Source organism: Cydia strobilella, chromosome 1 (genome assembly GCF_947568885.1).
Source record: "Cydia strobilella chromosome 1, ilCydStro3.1, whole genome shotgun sequence".
NCBI classification, from domain to species: domain Eukaryota; kingdom Metazoa; phylum Arthropoda; class Insecta; order Lepidoptera; family Tortricidae; genus Cydia; species Cydia strobilella.
The window spans coordinates 180,072-198,999 of record NC_086041.1 but is presented as its reverse complement, the minus strand read 5'-3'; the positions used below and the strand labels follow the sequence as shown (position 1 = coordinate 198,999).

The 18,928-nt window shown below is 48.9% G+C and overlaps 1 protein-coding gene across 1 annotated transcript in view; it reads right to left on the bottom strand.

The window, feature by feature from the left end:
- The window catches only part of LOC134748000 (uncharacterized), a 448,054-nt gene that overhangs the window by 357,645 nt on the left and 71,481 nt on the right, over positions 1 to 18,928 (bottom strand). Inside the window, exons 22-29 of the mRNA XM_063682700.1 lie at positions 16,884 to 17,012; positions 16,143 to 16,337; positions 6,020 to 6,634; positions 4,421 to 5,524; positions 3,929 to 4,114; positions 3,157 to 3,390; positions 1,206 to 1,406; positions 113 to 388 (exon numbers count right to left, since the gene is read on the bottom strand). Of these exons, the coding sequence (XP_063538770.1) occupies positions 113 to 388; positions 1,206 to 1,406; positions 3,157 to 3,390; positions 3,929 to 4,114; positions 4,421 to 5,524; positions 6,020 to 6,634; positions 16,143 to 16,337; positions 16,884 to 17,012 (2,940 nt within the window). The remainder of the gene's footprint in view (positions 1 to 112; positions 389 to 1,205; positions 1,407 to 3,156; positions 3,391 to 3,928; positions 4,115 to 4,420; positions 5,525 to 6,019; positions 6,635 to 16,142; positions 16,338 to 16,883; positions 17,013 to 18,928) is intronic.

The following is an 18,928-nucleotide window of genomic DNA, read 5'->3' as shown; positions in this document are numbered from 1 at the left end:
TAGGGTAGGTATGATATTTAGAAATAAGTTACTATCCTGAGCCCGATTACACATCTGCCTGTCTGCATCCATCACTTCATGGCGACCCTGCCAAGATTTACACTATACTTACGATCTTGCCCTTCTTGTCCCGCTTTGGTTTGTGAGTGGCCTCATAGAGCTGTCTCGCTCTGGTCCATGCTTGTCCTAAGTCCGCCACAGCTCTCTCCGGATATCCGACTCTAGCTGCCCGTAGAGCTCGACACAGCTCCGACACTCGTTCGACATCGCCCTCCCGATCGAGGAACTCCTCCTTCACGAGGCCGCGCTCAGCTTTGATGTCGCCTTCGAGGCGCTTCAGCCAGCGCTGCAGGCTTTCCAGGAGGGTATTGAGTTCTTTGATGTTGTCCTGGAGAAAAAGACAAGTAGGTATTAATTCGTTATATTTAAAGTTACGATTCCACAAGTTGCGGTTTTGATTCGATCACAGTGTTCAGTGTTCGTTAGAGGTTGGAGATGTCTATGTCAAAAGGTTTTTGAGAAAAACCGCTTGTAATTGTTTTCCAATTCCAATACCGAAGTATCTAACTGCTAAACTTTTTTACAGAGTACTAACAACCGAAAGGTCATAATGCAATTTGAGAACAATACGATCTTTCGTCATTGGGGGTCGTTTTCAAGTTTCTCGGGAAAACGAAACATCCCGTAAAAGATAGCTTACATTATTTAGGGTAGATATTTATATGTATAGATAATATGTTCTTGTTGAAAATTGATCGCAGGCCATCATTATTAATTTTGCCTGGTCAATTAGGTGCTCAGTAGGCCGAGCACATGATTGACGTGATAGTATCTCGCCGCGACATAGATTACTCGTCTTTTACTAACAGTATGAATTAAAGGGGGACGGGTAGTCTATGTCGCGGCGAGATACTTTCGCGCCAATCATGTGCTAGCCCGGCTGATTAAGATTAGATAAGATGGGATGAGATAAGATGAGATAAGATAAGATAAGATGAGATAAGATAAGATAAGATAAGATAAGATAAGATGAGATGAGATGAGATAAGATAAGATAAGATAATGGGTCTGGTCTATTTCTTAGGTATGTTAAGTACATTTGTACTTCAAATTCATTTGTATATGTGACTGTTTGTGTTCTAAATAAACTAAAAAAAAAAATAGTGATTAGACATTGGGTTAACTCATTATGAGTTAGAAGGTACCTCAGCCCGGATGGCGACGTTCCTCTTGGCCTCGATCTCGGCCATGACCTGCGCCCACTTGTTCCGCAGCCGGTCGGAGTGCGTGCGCACGTACTCCGCCAGCAGCGGGCTGGCCGCGTGGCGCGCGTACACCAGGCTGTCGCCGCGCGAGATCAGCGCGGCCGCTTCCGGCGCCAGCGCGCCGAGCTGGTGCTTCAGGATCTAAGGGAAACGGATCTATTATCTTTCTTATTCAACATGTTACGTGAAAAACCGGATTAGCACAGGATGGATGAAATGGCGACAGGACACGGGAACCATTTGCGACGCTCAAATGCCTCAGGGTAAGATATATAAAACCATCATAAGACCTGTCGTCATGTATGGGTCAGAGTGTTGGGCCCTAAAGGTGACGGATGAAAAGAGATTGCATGTGGCGGAAATGAGAATGTTAAGATGGATGTGTGGTGTGACAAGAATGGATAGGATAAGGAATGAGTATATAAGAGGAAGCCTGAAAGTTGCACCTATAGTAGAAAAAGTAAGAGCGAATCGCCTAGCGTGGTACGGACTTGTAATGCGGAGGGATGAAAGGCATGTGACGAGAAAGGTATTACGAATGAATGTGGAGGGAAGTATCGGGAGAGGAAAACCGAGGAAAAGGTGGATGGACTGTGTGAGAGATGATATGAAACGAGTGCGAGTGAGTGATGAGATGACGGGCGAGAGAGAGGTATGGAAGAAAAAGACATGCTGCGCCGACCCCAAATGAATGGGATAAGGGCAAGCGAATGATGATTAAACGTGTTAATAACGGGTCACTAACGTATTTTAAGTCGAAAAACACTCGACATGTTTCACTCCGTACCGAAACATGATATGATATGATATAATTTATTTATCTGACAATATACAATTGCACTTAAAATTACACATAGTGAATTCTTAGGAATTTATATTGTGATTGTCGGTTTTTTACATTATGAATAATTGAATAAGAAAAATAACAGTGACAATCAAAATTACATTCAAAATTATTGCATTACAGTCAGCAGTATCGTTAAATTCAGAACATTTATTTAGAAAATAAATTCAGCAGGGATGGGTCGTTATTAAGCTATAAAATAAATAAACATAATTGAGCACTTAGGTATGTCACAGAAATTAAGGTCACCATTAACCATCGCTTACATGTCGAGCGTTTTTCGACTTAAAATACGTGAGTGACCCGTTATTAATATCTTTAATATGTCCGTGTCTCACGGAAGTTTTGTTATTAAAATGATCTTTCTCACCAAATAATGTCAGTGAGAGGCGAAAATATCTTTTCCATTTGAATAGCAACGATCAACAATTTAGATTTCCTGTAGAAAATATAATTTCAGAAACATCGACGGTCGTAAGCTTTGTGTTTTATTTGCTTACAAATATTTTAGGGTTCCGTACGTACCCAAAGGGTAAAAACGGGACCCTATTACTAAGACTCTGCTGTCCGTCTGTCTGTCTATCACCAGGCTGTATCTCATGAACCGTGATAGCTAGACAGTTGAAATTTTCACAGATGATGTATTTCTGTTGCCGTTACAACAAATACTAAAAAGTACGGAACCCTCGGTGCGCTAGTCCGACTGGCACTTGGCCGGTTTTTTTACTTCTTTTATTAGTGTAGTAAGACACTGAACTAAGGGTGGTATTCCATATGTCATTTGATCACATTTGTACCTATTTCTGTCTCACTTTTTGCTTAATGAGAGAGTGAGACGCAAAGCACATTTGGCAAATCTCATGTTAAAGCCTGACCAGGAATATATGATCACGCGCCATGTTGCGGAATTTCACTGGAACTAATTTTTTCATACTATACTGAACTGTCACCCTACATGCGAATAACAGCGCCCTCTTGACAATGATCATATATTTCTGGTCAGGCTTTATTTTCGGGGGCGGTGCCCCACAGAGGGGTCAGACTTACCTCGAGCCGCTTGCCGGGGTCCTTCTCCGCGTCGACAGCCCCCACAGTGACCATCATGACGTCCATCCTTCTCGCAGCTGCAGTCGCCGCCGCCTCATACTCCTCAAGCTCCTCGTCAGGGGCGGCTCCTAACGCCCCCAGCAGACTATCGGGGGCGGTGCCCTCCAGCGGGGACAGCGGGGACAGCGGGGGCGAGCCGCGAGAGCCGGCGGAGACGGGGGACAATGGCGGCGACTAGGGGCACACGGGGGCATTAGTGTTTTAGTTGGATAGGTATAATACACACTCACAAAACAGACCACTAGTCTGGCGAACCAAATCGTTAGTAGAAAAGGTACAATAATCAAGATTATTATCGGGAGATCGAACCTACAAGCCAACGTTTTAAAAAATTTGCTGCGTTTTTTCTGACTAAGTGCTTTGCCAAATTTATCTATTTCTTTGCTACGATTCCCGGTTAAAAAATTAGTACAATTAAGTTACGTTTTATCGAATTTAACTTTCTAGCGTTCAATATTGTTCATGATAATTAATCATTCTAATTCATAAATCTATGATGCCACCGGTACGGCCATATGATTCGGCTATCAAAAAAAAAACAGGCTTGCTCTCATAGGATCAAAACTTAGCACACAGCTTGCATCACTAACCCGGGGTTAAGCGGTTAATCCGTTAACCCAGTGTCAAATTGTACCGGTAACCATGGTAACTCTAGGTTTATCCGGTTAACCCCGGGTTAGTGAACGGTGCAAGAGGCCCTACGGTAACTCACCTCAGGTTCCGATCCCTGCAATCGCTCAGTATGCAGACGGAGGCGCTCCCGGCTCAACGGAATATGCGACCGCCGCGGGCTGGGGCTCTTGCTGTCCCTCTCCCTCTTGGGCTGCACGTCCATCTGCATCTCCTTCAGCGGCGTGGACGTGCACAACGGCAGCTCCGCCGAATTTCGGGCCGCCGACTGCAAGAACAGCTGGTTGAAACGCTGCCAACACTCACAAGAGACAAGACAATGCTAGAATTGAGTCACCTTAAACATTTTGGACTAATACTGAACCTATGAAAATTGCAAAGGCATCTATTTTAAGCATCAAATCTAGCATTGACGGCAATAAGATCACTTGGGATAGGAAAATTTTGTCAATGAATTTAAGAATTTGCAAATCCTCGAAATATAATAATACAATTGTGTATTTTACACGTTTTGAATTATCCCAAATTGTCTTATTGTTATTTTAAAATACCTAACGGGCCCTATAATATCTACCTGAGGCATGTCTTCGACTTCAGAGTAAATGACCTCTTCGGCGCCGTCGCTAGATTTGTCCTCAAGGTGTGGGACTTCAGGTTGCTCTTTTGCTATCTCATTAACTTCCTCTGGTGATGAAGGGGATTTCTGCGGTATCTCATGGACTTTCTCATCTGTGGCCACTCGTTCGGGCGATTCGACCGGTTCTTCTTTGTCGGCATCTTTGATCACACTCTCTTTTTCTTCAGGAGTAGTTTCAGGCACATGCGTGGCGAGCTCACCGGTAGCGGAAGGTTCAGGCAACGCCGGCTGTTCTCTCGGTACTTCATCCAGGATCAGGTACTCGTTGACTTCATCCCTGCGAAGGTTCAGGAGGGCCGCGTGCTGCCTCAAGCTCAGATCGAACATCAACGGGCACTGGACCACTGCGCCATCCATGGGTGTCGGAGGGGGGGTGTTCGTTCCTTCCTGAGGTTCCAAAGAAGGTATAACATCGGGGGCGGCCATACTGATCTTGACCGATTTGGGTGTATCATCGGCGCTCCGGCGCTTGAGGATACCTAGAGTCGGTTTCATCCGGTGCTCCAAAGTTTTGACCTCAACGACGAACGTTTTCGGCTCCGTGCCAAGATCGACGGACGGGCGTCTCTCGTGCGACCGCTCGGCCGGTTCGACCGTATCGTCCACAACCTCTACTACCTCGGCGCGCCGCGGGACGAAGTGTAGAGCCTCCTCGCCGGGTATTAACTCCGGTTCAACCGGGCTAATAGTGGCTTTGACGATCTCGCGCTCCCGAACCGCTACGACATGCTTCGGTCGTTCCGCTTTCGGTCGGTCGACTTTCTGGCGCTCGACTTCAACTTTGCCTCGGGATATCTGCGTGAAGAGGTCGCTGTCGGCGAGCAGGTTGAAGGTGCTGCTGTCGCGGCGAGGAGGGTCGGGGGTGGTGGGGGCGGACACGGCGCGCTCGCGCTGCTGAAGCTCCCTGCGCACGGGGACGGGGCTGTGCAGCGCGAGGGGGATCCGCGAGCGCTTGGGCTGCGGGGCGGGGGCGGGGGCGGGGGCGGGGGACTCGAGCCGCCGCTTCACGGTGTCGGACACGCGCTCGTAGCCGCGCGGCGCCTGCAACAGCCGGCGGCTAAACTCGCTGACAAGCCCGACACCTCCCCGTGTCGTTATTTACAGTGACTCCACGGTTTAGTCGGTTAATCCACTCCACTAGTCGTGCCTCGCGGGTCGGGTGCTTCAAGCTCGAATTTACAATGCGCAACGATAATGGAACCACTCACCTGCCGGGTTTGGGGGGGACGAAATGTACAATGGATGATGTGAGCCGACCTTTATGCGCTATTTGCGGCACGGATCGCACGAACTTTGCAAACGAACACATTAGGGTCGGTTATGTGAACGCCTAGTTTCCGAGGTCCATCGTTCCGATTCATTCGGATTATCTCACTTATAAAAGAGCACCTCTTACAGAAATTCCACAGATTGTAACCGACTTCAGCAATTAGGTAGAATATAAATTAATGCAAAAAGAAAAACGATCGAGACGATGGACTTCGAAAAACGGGCTGGCATAAAGCATTCCCCACAAAAAAGCCACAAAACACTTACCTCGACGTCGGAAATCAATTTATCCAATTGCTTAACGAGGGCCGGATCGTTCGTCGCACGAATATCGCTGGCGCGCGCGCGTAGTTCTCCATCCAACGCGCGTAATTTAGCATCTGTTAGGGTCGCTTGGCTGGTTAGCTCTCGAGCGACGTCGTCTAAGAATTTCTGAGGAGAGCTTTCATCTTTGGTTACTCCGTGCTTTTTTAATCGCTCCCACCGCGCGTTGATTTCGTCTACCTGTTCGCGCAACTCGGCGAGGCTGGCGGGGTCGCAGCTCTTGGCGTACTCGCGGTGGTTGGCGTTCAGTTTGTCTTTAATGGCTTCCATGCGGGACATTTCGAGCTCCAAGGTCTGGCGGCCGACGCCGGCACCTAGTCCGTCCAACCAAGTCCCTAGAGCGCCTAGATCGTTGTGTATCTCCCTGGCTGTTAACAAGGCATTTTCCAATCTAGTCTTGGACTCGGTGACTTGTGCGCCGAGCCGGTTGTACAGTTCCTTTAGGGCGTCGATGCGGGGTGACAGCTCGCGTCCGTCCTCGTCTTCGGCCATCTTGCGGCCAGTTTTGATCACCGACTCGACTTCGGACTTGATCTCGCTCAGGGTGCGGTAGAATTTCTGGTGGAAATATTAAAAATCGTAAAAACACGATACGAAATAGAAGAAAAAACGTTAAAAATCACGTCACTAAATGTAATTATGGAGTCAGCAGTAATTGCCCAAAATTCGTTTGTGAATAATAATTATAAAGATTATCTTGCTATACCCTATTCAGGGTCCATGCTGTTACAATTAAAATGATTATAACACCTATATCATAGAGTAATTTATACTAGAGCGGTACTGTCATAGTAAATTTTGTAACCACTGTAAATTCACTGCCATCTGTCGACACACTTTAAAACTAAAAATAAATATTTATAAAAATACGATAAAATGTATTTAAATATGGATAAATGATTTTTTTATTTGCGTTAATTATTTGTTTATGATTTTGACCCATGTTCTTTCACAGTATGCGTTAAAATTATAAATAACAAACGAAACAGTCAACGCCCTCTATACGAGTGTAGGCCAAAACTAGTGGCGCCATCTGATCGAGAATCAAATTTTCGTGATTTTCGAGGCACGTTTTTTCCTTAGACTGTATCCATCTATTACGGAGTTATGTCTATCTTTGCCTATATGTACCATGGATTGCAGTAAATAAATGAAATGAAATGAAATAAAGATTACACATTTTTTTCTGATGCTGATAAAATTAAATCCACGCGAACATAATTTACTCTGAAAAGCTCAAACAAGAAAAAAATAAATTCGCCTAAAAATACATGTGTTAATGGAAAATATTGGTTGAGTACCAAGATACGATAATGTAACATTGGCAAAGTACGTTTAGATATAAATACACGAAATATTACAAACTTCCTGCCTCGCACAGCTAAACTGTGGAATGAACTGTCGCCTGCGGTATTTCCGGACCGATATGACCTTCAAACTTTCAAGAAAAGAGCGTATTCCCATCTTAAAGGCCGGCAACGCACTTACAACCCCTCTGGTGTTGCGGGTGTCCATGGGCGGTGGTAATCGCTTACCATCAGGTGATCCGTCTGCTCGTTTGCCTCCTATTTCATAAAAAAAAAAAAAACTTACGAGCCATTTAAACATGGTCAGCGCGAACACCAAACTCAAGTAAATCATGTCCCAGTCCATAACTATTGGCGACCGCGTGTTAGGACAAAACAAAAACTACAACAGAGTGTGAGGACAAATTACTACAACAGTATTTGAGGACCGAACTAGTTTTGATTCTGATTCTGAACTACGAGTTCTATGACCTATGACAGAACTATCACGACCGTATGAGGTCGAGGATCCATCTACTATGCAGTATAAAGCAGCGTGTGAGGGCGGGGCCCGGCAATGTCCGCGGAGGCTGCGCTCGCGTGCCGGCTTAGCTGAGATTAGCGGACTGACGCTACATTCAATCATGAACTGAGGATAGGGCTTTTTTTATTCAATTAATATTGAATGTGATACACGAAACGCTTAGTAAATATTTTGTTAAAAGCTTATCAAAATAAATAAAATAAAATAAACTTTAAATGCAAATCCGACCTGCTTGAAACATCAATAAACAGGTATTTTTTATGGACATAATTTATTGGTAATAAGATATTACAGGTCACAATTTTTTAACTTATTTCTACACATCACCTATTTTTCATTTATATCACTAATAAATTATTTTTTTAATTAAACAATTCAATATTACAGTATTCTTTATAATCTATTATACATATTACATATGGTTGTAGGGTTTTACCCAAAGGGTAAAAACGGGACCCTATTACTAAGACTCCGCTGTCCGTCCGTCTGTCTGTCACCAGACTGTATCTCATGAACCGTGATAGCTAGACAGTTGAAATTTTCACAGATGATATATTTCTGTTGCCGATATAACAACAAATATTAAAAAGTACGGAACCCTCGGTGCGCGAGTCCGACTCGCAATTTTTTTTTTTTTACTCTTAGCTGCTAGCACTTGGGGTTATTTATAACCGTTTGTCACATTTGGTATTTGTTAGAAAAGGACACAATTTAATAAAGTTTGCTAATTTTAATTAATAACTTTAGCTTGTCTCCACTATATTTATAAGTATAAAATATTTAAAATCTAAGTGCACGTCACAGGAGCCTTCTCCAAACGGCTTCATGCGTCGGTCGCAGAATCCTTTCAACGGCGCGATGACTCCGCGCCGCACGCAAACGACCACAACATTACACCGACGTAAACAAACCGTACATTACATATAATTACGTTTTGCAAAACCATTGTCAAATGGCATGAATTTTCAATCCGGATCCGGATTTCAAAGGGTAAGCTGAATTTAAATATAGACGTTTAGTTGTGAGATTTTAAACACTGAGGGTGCGGTGAGCATTTAAAACAAAGGCACTTAAAACTTTCGCGTTTTGAACACATATTAATCACATTTAAAATCGGGAGTTGTGCGAGAAGCGATTGAAATCAAGAAGCACCCCAGAAATTTTAATAGGGAAGATGGTTTTAACTTATCGGCAACTTGGGGACCAGTGATCCAGAAGTTAAAGCCAAAAGGGATCTATCTTCGGATTTGTGCGCGGATGTTGTGAGTGTTGCGTGTCGGAGTATTGACAATAATTAACATTTATGCGTAGTAGGTGGTTTGATAATGTGATGTCTACCACAAACCTTAAATACACTTTTCATGGGGTAGTCACACAAATCTCTGTTTTGACATTTTGCTAGGACGTCAGTTAGCCGCGATCACGACCAGTGAGACCTGTGTCGAAACGTCGGTAAATAAAGGTAACAAAATAAATTCGCGATAGACCCAATTTTAAATGTGATTAATATATTTCAAAGGCAGTTTAACTCGAATGAGGGCTATCGTTTTTTTGCTCACCAGTTGGCGCCTCTGTTCTTCTTTTAAAATTATGGCTTCAGCCCAGTGGGACTATTTCGCCAGTATCAAGGTATTAAGAGGTTTAAAAACGATAAAAATTGTACGGTTGTACAAGACAGTGTACGGTGATTTGTTAGCTCTTGTAAATCGATAGCTAGACTTTACAAGAAGCACGTGGACTACCGGCCGTTGACTCCAAAATGGTGGTTAAACGCGCTTCAAAATTAATTCTCCATTCACTGCACACTACCACATTAGTTTACTGTATAATAAGCTATCGATATCGCCTCTGTTGATGGTGGTCCAAAAGACTAAAGAACAGCTGTCAGTCATTGAAGTGACAAGTGACATTTGACATTTCGAACTATGGAAAAGACCACCATCTACACTAGCGCCCCTAGCGGCGAATTCATACGCGTTAGCCCTCATTACAAAGGGAAAACAAAATCACTGAAAAGCCGTATAAAATTTTATCAGCTGTTGCACTTGAAACGTGGACCTACTTTACATATGAATGGCATAGCAACGGACATGACACGACTTTGACCGTGGCCGCATCGGTTTTATGTTTTGTGCATTGTGTTCCAGCGGCGAGAATAAATAGGTCGAGAGGAAGCGGGCGCGCCACAACATGTCAACCAACTACTTACGAGTAAATATATCACAAACCAATAGTTATTTGTGCAACAAGAGAGGAAAGTTGGTTTTTCTTGCGAGTGTTTATTTTGAGTCCCGAGAAAGCGAAAGATTCTATAATTGAATAACGAGCGAAGCGAGTGATTCTAAGTTAGAATCTTGAGCGTAGCGAGGGACTCAAAAACACGAGATGTAAAATAGCTTTGCTCTCGTGATGCACACATAATTTTTCACCTCAGTAGTGGGAACATATTAAAGGTTATAATGTATTTCGAATTACACAGAATAAACAGAAAAAAAAGTATTATAATATGTACGATACGATACGATACGATACGAGACCCCGGACCGGATCGGACCGGACCGGACCGTATTGTACCGGACCGGACCGTACCGTACCGTACCGTACCGTACCGTACCAAACCGTACCGTACCGTACCGTACCGTAGTATGAAGTTCATGGCCTTCACTAAATTAAAAAGCTACATTGTTTCACTCCCTGGAGTGAGGAAAATCGCACTTTCGTCACTCCAGGGAGTGACGAAAGTAGGCTTGTTCGAGCTGCTGAGGTGAAAAATATTTAACACAATCATTTGAGTTATTCCATGTCAACACTTTTTTCTTTAACAATGACAGCAAAAAAGTTTATAGCCCGCGCTATGATAAGCCAACGTTAGCCTATGAACGCTTGAAACCAGAGCGCCGCGAGAAATAAAAAATCTGAATTTCGTTATCTACATATTCGAGCGAGAAGAAGGTAAAGTAATTTCGATTTTCATTTTTCGCGGTAAGGCCTCTGAGGTATCGCATGCGCTTTGGTCAGTTCGGCCTTTTTACAAACTTAATATTTTTATTTTTAAACTACAGCGATTTAAAAAATACTGAATGATTTAAGAGATTCTTGAAAAGTCGAATTTGGATACTTAGATTTGTTTTGTTTTACAACTCGGTTTTAATATCAAACACGAGTATATCGAAACGGAAAGGCTTTTCCAAGGCTCCCTTCTGTGTTTGTCTATTAACAAGATACAAGAAATATCTCGGAGGTGAAAGTCACAAGGACGATAGATACATTCAAGCGTTACACATACTTCGCGGGTGAATGGTTTTCATGTGCCACTATTTCCATACGACTGCGTTTAGTTGTATTAAGGGTTAATTATTTATTCATTAATCAATTGGGACAGGATTTATTTAAATGATCTAAGTAAACTAGATCGATTTTTCGCCCCCGAAAACCCCCATATAGCAAATTTCATCGAAATCGTTAACGGCTCTAACGATTGCGAGATCCCCGAAATATACTAGATATTAAGCCTTCCTTCTAGCTGTTGTCTACAGTAACCACACACATGACTCACCAGACAGCGCCGCAGCACGGCGCGGACGGCGTCGGGCTGCGCCGAGCTGAGCGCCAAGTCCCGGTCTGCGCCGGTCTGGACGGCTCTGAGTGTGCGCATGGCGCGGGACAGCCTTCCTTCTAGCTGTTGTCTACAGTAACCACACACATGACTCACCAGACAGCGCCGCAGCACGGCGCGGACGGCGTCGGGCTGCGCCGAGCTGAGCGCCAACTCCCGGTCTGCGCCGGTCTGGACGGCTCTGAGTGTGCGCATGGCGCGGGACAGCCTTCCTTCTAGCTGTTGTCTACAGTAACCACACACATGACTCACCAGACAGCGCCGCAGCACGGCGCGGACGGCGTCGGGCTGCGCCGAGCTGAGCGCCAAGTCCCGGTCTGCGCCGGTCTGGACGGCTCTGAGTGTGCGCATGGCGCGGGACAGCCTTCCTTCTAGCTGTTGTCTACAGTAACCACACACATGACTCACCAGACAGCGCCGCAGCACGGCGCGGACGGCGTCGGGCTGCGCCGAGCTGAGCGCCAACTCCCGGTCTGCGCCGGTCTGGACGGCTCTGAGTGTGCGCATGGCGCGGGACAGCCTTCCTTCTAGCTGTTGTCTACAGTAACCACACACATGACTCACCAGACAGCGCCGCAGCACGGCGCGGACGGCGTCGGGCTGCGCCGAGCTGAGCGCCAAGTCCCGGTCTGCGCCGGTCTGGACGGCTCTGAGTGTGCGCATGGCGCGGGACAGCCTTCCTTCTAGCTGTTGTCTACAGTAACCACACACATGACTCACCAGACAGCGCCGCAGCACGGCGCGGACGGCGTCGGGCTGCGCCGAGCTGAGCGCCAACTCCCGGTCTGCGCCGGTCTGGACGGCTCTGAGTGTGCGCATGGCGCGGGACAGCCTTCCTTCTAGCTGTTGTCTACAGTAACCACACACATGACTCACCAGACAGCGCCGCAGCACGGCGCGGACGGCGTCGGGCTGCGCCGAGCTGAGCGCCAAGTCCCGGTCTGCGCCGGTCTGGACGGCTCTGAGTGTGCGCATGGCGCGGGACAGCCTTCCTTCTAGCTGTTGTCTACAGTAACCACACACATGACTCACCAGACAGCGCCGCAGCACGGCGCGGACGGCGTCGGGCTGCGCCGAGCTGAGCGCCAAGTCCCGGTCTGCGCCGGTCTGGACGGCTCTGAGTGTGCGCATGGCGCGGGACAGCCTTCCTTCTAGCTGTTGTCTACAGTAACCACACACATGACTCACCAGACAGCGCCGCAGCACGGCGCGGACGGCGTCGGGCTGCGCCGAGCTGAGCGCCAAGTCCCGGTCTGCGCCGGTCTGGACGGCTCTGAGTGTGCGCATGGCGCGGGACAGCCTTCCTTCTAGCTGTTGTCTACAGTAACCACACACATGACTCACCAGACAGCGCCGCAGCACGGCGCGGACGGCGTCGGGCTGCGCCGAGCTGAGCGCCAACTCCCGGTCTGCGCCGGTCTGGACGGCTCTGAGTGTGCGCATGGCGCGGGACAGCCTTCCTTCTAGCTGTTGTCTACAGTAACCACACACATGACTCACCAGACAGCGCCGCAGCACGGCGCGGACGGCGTCGGGCTGCGCCGAGCTGAGCGCCAAGTCCCGGTCTGCGCCGGTCTGGACGGCTCTGAGTGTGCGCATGGCGCGGGACAGCCTTCCTTCTAGCTGTTGTCTACAGTAACCACACACATGACTCACCAGACAGCGCCGCAGCACGGCGCGGACGGCGTCGGGCTGCGCCGAGCTGAGCGCCAACTCCCGGTCTGCGCCGGTCTGGACGGCTCTGAGTGTGCGCATGGCGCGGGACAGCCTTCCTTCTAGCTGTTGTCTACAGTAACCACACACATGACTCACCAGACAGCGCCGCAGCACGGCGCGGACGGCGTCGGGCTGCGCCGAGCTGAGCGCCAAGTCCCGGTCTGCGCCGGTCTGGACGGCTCTGAGTGTGCGCATGGCGCGGGACAGCCTTCCTTCTAGCTGTTGTCTACAGTAACCACACACATGACTCACCAGACAGCGCCGCAGCACGGCGCGGACGGCGTCGGGCTGCGCCGAGCTGAGCGCCAACTCCCGGTCTGCGCCGGTCTGGACGGCTCTGAGTGTGCGCATGGCGCGGGACAGCCTTCCTTCTAGCTGTTGTCTACAGTAACCACACACATGACTCACCAGACAGCGCCGCAGCACGGCGCGGACGGCGTCGGGCTGCGCCGAGCTGAGCGCCAAGTCCCGGTCTGCGCCGGTCTGGACGGCTCTGAGTGTGCGCATGGCGCGGGACAGCCTTCCTTCTAGCTGTTGTCTACAGTAACCACACACATGACTCACCAGACAGCGCCGCAGCACGGCGCGGACGGCGTCGGGCTGCGCCGAGCTGAGCGCCAAGTCCCGGTCTGCGCCGGTCTGGACGGCTCTGAGTGTGCGCATGGCGCGGGACAGCCTTCCTTCTAGCTGTTGTCTACAGTAACCACACACATGACTCACCAGACAGCGCCGCAGCACGGCGCGGACGGCGTCGGGCTGCGCCGAGCTGAGCGCCAAGTCCCGGTCTGCGCCGGTCTGGACGGCTCTGAGTGTGCGCATGGCGCGGGACAGCCTTCCTTCTAGCTGTTGTCTACAGTAACCACACACATGACTCACCAGACAGCGCCGCAGCACGGCGCGGACGGCGTCGGGCTGCGCCGAGCTGAGCGCCAACTCCCGGTCTGCGCCGGTCTGGACGGCTCTGAGTGTGCGCATGGCGCGGGACAGCCTTCCTTCTAGCTGTTGTCTACAGTAACCACACACATGACTCACCAGACAGCGCCGCAGCACGGCGCGGACGGCGTCGGGCTGCGCCGAGCTGAGCGCCAAGTCCCGGTCTGCGCCGGTCTGGACGGCTCTGAGTGTGCGCATGGCGCGGGACAGCCTTCCTTCTAGCTGTTGTCTACAGTAACCACACACATGACTCACCAGACAGCGCCGCAGCACGGCGCGGACGGCGTCGGGCTGCGCCGAGCTGAGCGCCAACTCCCGGTCTGCGCCGGTCTGGACGGCTCTGAGTGTGCGCATGGCGCGGGACAGCCTTCCTTCTAGCTGTTGTCTACAGTAACCACACACATGACTCACCAGACAGCGCCGCAGCACGGCGCGGACGGCGTCGGGCTGCGCCGAGCTGAGCGCCAAGTCCCGGTCTGCGCCGGTCTGGACGGCTCTGAGTGTGCGCATGGCGCGGGACAGCCTTCCTTCTAGCTGTTGTCTACAGTAACCACACACATGACTCACCAGACAGCGCCGCAGCACGGCGCGGACGGCGTCGGGCTGCGCCGAGCTGAGCGCCAACTCCCGGTCTGCGCCGGTCTGGACGGCTCTGAGTGTGCGCATGGCGCGGGACAGCCTTCCTTCTAGCTGTTGTCTACAGTAACCACACACATGACTCACCAGACAGCGCCGCAGCACGGCGCGGACGGCGTCGGGCTGCGCCGAGCTGAGCGCCAAGTCCCGGTCTGCGCCGGTCTGGACGGCTCTGAGTGTGCGCATGGCGCGGGACAGCCTTCCTTCTAGCTGTTGTCTACAGTAACCACACACATGACTCACCAGACAGCGCCGCAGCACGGCGCGGACGGCGTCGGGCTGCGCCGAGCTGAGCGCCAACTCCCGGTCTGCGCCGGTCTGGACGGCTCTGAGTGTGCGCATGGCGCGGGACAGCCTTCCTTCTAGCTGTTGTCTACAGTAACCACACACATGACTCACCAGACAGCGCCGCAGCACGGCGCGGACGGCGTCGGGCTGCGCCGAGCTGAGCGCCAAGTCCCGGTCTGCGCCGGTCTGGACGGCTCTGAGTGTGCGCATGGCGCGGGACAGCCTTCCTTCTAGCTGTTGTCTACAGTAACCACACACATGACTCACCAGACAGCGCCGCAGCACGGCGCGGACGGCGTCGGGCTGCGCCGAGCTGAGCGCCAACTCCCGGTCTGCGCCGGTCTGGACGGCTCTGAGTGTGCGCATGGCGCGGGACAGCCTTCCTTCTAGCTGTTGTCTACAGTAACCACACACATGACTCACCAGACAGCGCCGCAGCACGGCGCGGACGGCGTCGGGCTGCGCCGAGCTGAGCGCCAAGTCCCGGTCTGCGCCGGTCTGGACGGCTCTGAGTGTGCGCATGGCGCGGGACAGCCTTCCTTCTAGCTGTTGTCTACAGTAACCACACACATGACTCACCAGACAGCGCCGCAGCACGGCGCGGACGGCGTCGGGCTGCGCCGAGCTGAGCGCCAAGTCCCGGTCTGCGCCGGTCTGGACGGCTCTGAGTGTGCGCATGGCGCGGGACAGCCTTCCTTCTAGCTGTTGTCTACAGTAACCACACACATGACTCACCAGACAGCGCCGCAGCACGGCGCGGACGGCGTCGGGCTGCGCCGAGCTGAGCGCCAACTCCCGGTCTGCGCCGGTCTGGACGGCTCTGAGTGTGCGCATGGCGCGGGACAGCCTTCCTTCTAGCTGTTGTCTACAGTAACCACACACATGACTCACCAGACAGCGCCGCAGCACGGCGCGGACGGCGTCGGGCTGCGCCGAGCTGAGCGCCAACTCCCGGTCTGCGCCGGTCTGGACGGCTCTGAGTGTGCGCATGGCGCGGGACAGCCTTCCTTCTAGCTGTTGTCTACAGTAACCACACACATGACTCACCAGACAGCGCCGCAGCACGGCGCGGACGGCGTCGGGCTGCGCCGAGCTGAGCGCCAACTCCCGGTCTGCGCCGGTCTGGACGGCTCTGAGTGTGCGCATGGCGCGGGACAGCCTGCCTTCGAGACTGTCGTCCTCTTCACTGGCTTCTGGAGTGCCCAGGGTGGACAGGCGTTCGACGCACTCTTCGAGCTGATGCTGTGGAAATTAAATTAAGTTAAGTCGTTGAACTTAAAACAAGAAGCCAAGCTAAAAAACAAAGCTGGGAGAAAAACAAATATGCTGATAGAAAATTCAAAAAGTGCACGCTAAAGGGGCCCACTATCAGTCCGTCGGACGATATCGGCCTGTCAGTTTGACAAGTTTGACAGTTCCGAACAACTGACAGGCCGATATCGTCCGGCGGACTGATAGTCAGTGGGCCCCTTAAGAGTCAAAGACCAGACCGTTTACAGACAAAAAAGACCATAAACCGTGACGCTCCATAGCTACAGGGCGGACACGCTATACATCAAAAATCACTTGCGTTTCTATGTGTGAACGGCACGTCTGTACACGCGTCACGCATCATAGTGTAAGTTGCTTAAAAATAGTACTGAGCGGCCGGCAAACGGCCGTCAATCTGCTGTCGCGGGGCGAGGTAACTCGAGTCGGAGCGGGGCGGTGCGTGGCCGTTCTGTATGATAATACTATTAGTTATTCTGTGCCGTAGCTATAATATGAGTCTCGTGGTGGTATAGTTACACGCAGTAAGTCGAGTTGGTGCTGCAGCCGCTCGGCGGCCTCCGGCCTCGCGGCGGCGCGGTAGGCCTCCACTTGAGTCTCGATCTCCTTGAGGGACTCGCGCTGTGTTTCTACTTGCTCCACGAGCTCCTACGAACAATCAACACGCAATTAGATATTACTTTGAGATCTAATCTCATACTCATACTCATACTCATAATCTTTATTGCATATCACATTGTATCTTAACCTATACTTAACATAGAATCGTGTACAACATGACACCCTGTAGGGCACAGCAAACAGTTTATTCAAGAGGAGAACGAGGTTTTTGTACAAGGTTATATATAATGGGTACTTTATTAATTATAATTATTGGTTGTGAAAAAATTCATTTAATGTATAATAGGCTTTTTTAATCAGGTGTTCTGCTAATTTTTTAAAGAATTCATTGTCGGACTTGGTGTTTTTTATTTCGTTACTAATTTTATTGAATATTTTTATTGCCATCGAGTTAGGACTTTTTGAATGTAGTTTTAGTTTCGAGGGGATAACCTGCACCAACTTATTTTCAAACCTGCTGGCGTAGCGTCGGGGTATGTCTGAATGTTTGGTATAAAATTGAGGGTATTTTTTTACAAACTTACATGTTTCCAAAATGTATATTGATGTTAAGGTAAGTATTTTTAGATCGATGAAGTGGGGCTTACTACTTTCCGGTATATGTATGTTAGCCAAGATTCGAACACATTTTTTTGTAATATGAATAGGCTTTCTACATCTGTGCTATTCCCCCATAAAATAACACCATAGGTAAGCCAAGCATGGGCGTAGGAATAGTAAGCAGTTAAGGCGGTGTTGAGGTCGCATGCTTTTTTTATTCGCATTCCAAGGTTCTCGATCGGACCGTGCTAGATATCGGACGTTAACCAACCTCGTGCCTAAACTCACTGCGTTCCTGAAGGCTTATACCTGAAGGATTATTGTGAAAGCTTATAGATTCCAACATTATTTAATCATTTAGCTAAGTGTTTTATTCCAAGTGTTAATTTGATTTCTAATGTCATTAGAGGTTTACTATTGTAAAAATTAGAAAATAAGTGTTGTTTTGAAAAGATATGTCCCGCCGAGTTTGTTGCCGGTCCCATATAGGGTTAAATCTTCTCGGGTCAAGAGGTGTACGGTTGGAACCGGAATAGCTTTGTTTGGCGTTCATAATCGCATTGTAATATGCCTACCTACTTGAATAAAGATTTGAACGTTACAAGTGACTTTGTTATTTCAAATTAAATTGTCTTTCATTGCAAGCGTGACTAGTTATTTTTATTATTGAGTACGAAAGTGTAGTAGGCACTAGGTTGATGAGTCCGTAGTATTATTTCATACACTGGTAGCAGTGGTAGTATACTATTTAGCTGTGTAGGCATACATCGATGTACTGCGCCCACTACCGCCACCGCTATAGGCCACCACCACGCCTCTCCATGTCCACGATACGTGAACTGGGACAATTTCGTTTTTAGTTTTGCTACATGCGCCTTCCAATTAACATTGCAGTCAATTTCGAACCCTAGAAGAGGAGCGGTATCAACACATTCTAATTTTATACTATTGAAGGTGAAATCTTGTTGGGAATTACTTAGTAGATAGATAGAAATATAGGGATGTTGATTTTTGAATTGTTAACTCACCAATCGAACCTTTTTCGATCTATACAGGTTGGAAAAAATTAATGGGCCCTAGAGGGAAAGTGCCTTAAATTAGTTCATTTTATTTAAAAAAAATTCTGTTGTTTTTAAAAAGAAACAAATCTGCATTCACAGATTTAAATAAACGCTATTTTATTCCACTAGTCGATACAGTTAGTGTTAATATTAAAAATTTCTCTAAGAAACATTAGTTCTTACATTCGTCTGTCGTGGAAAATATCCATAACATCGAATATTTAGTATTTTTGGAATTTTTTGTCGGTCCGATTCCCGGACGAGGGAAGCGAATTTAAAAAGAAATTTTGACTACAGTATTGTTTCTTAACAAAAAAACAATGTTTCCTTTAAGTAAAATGA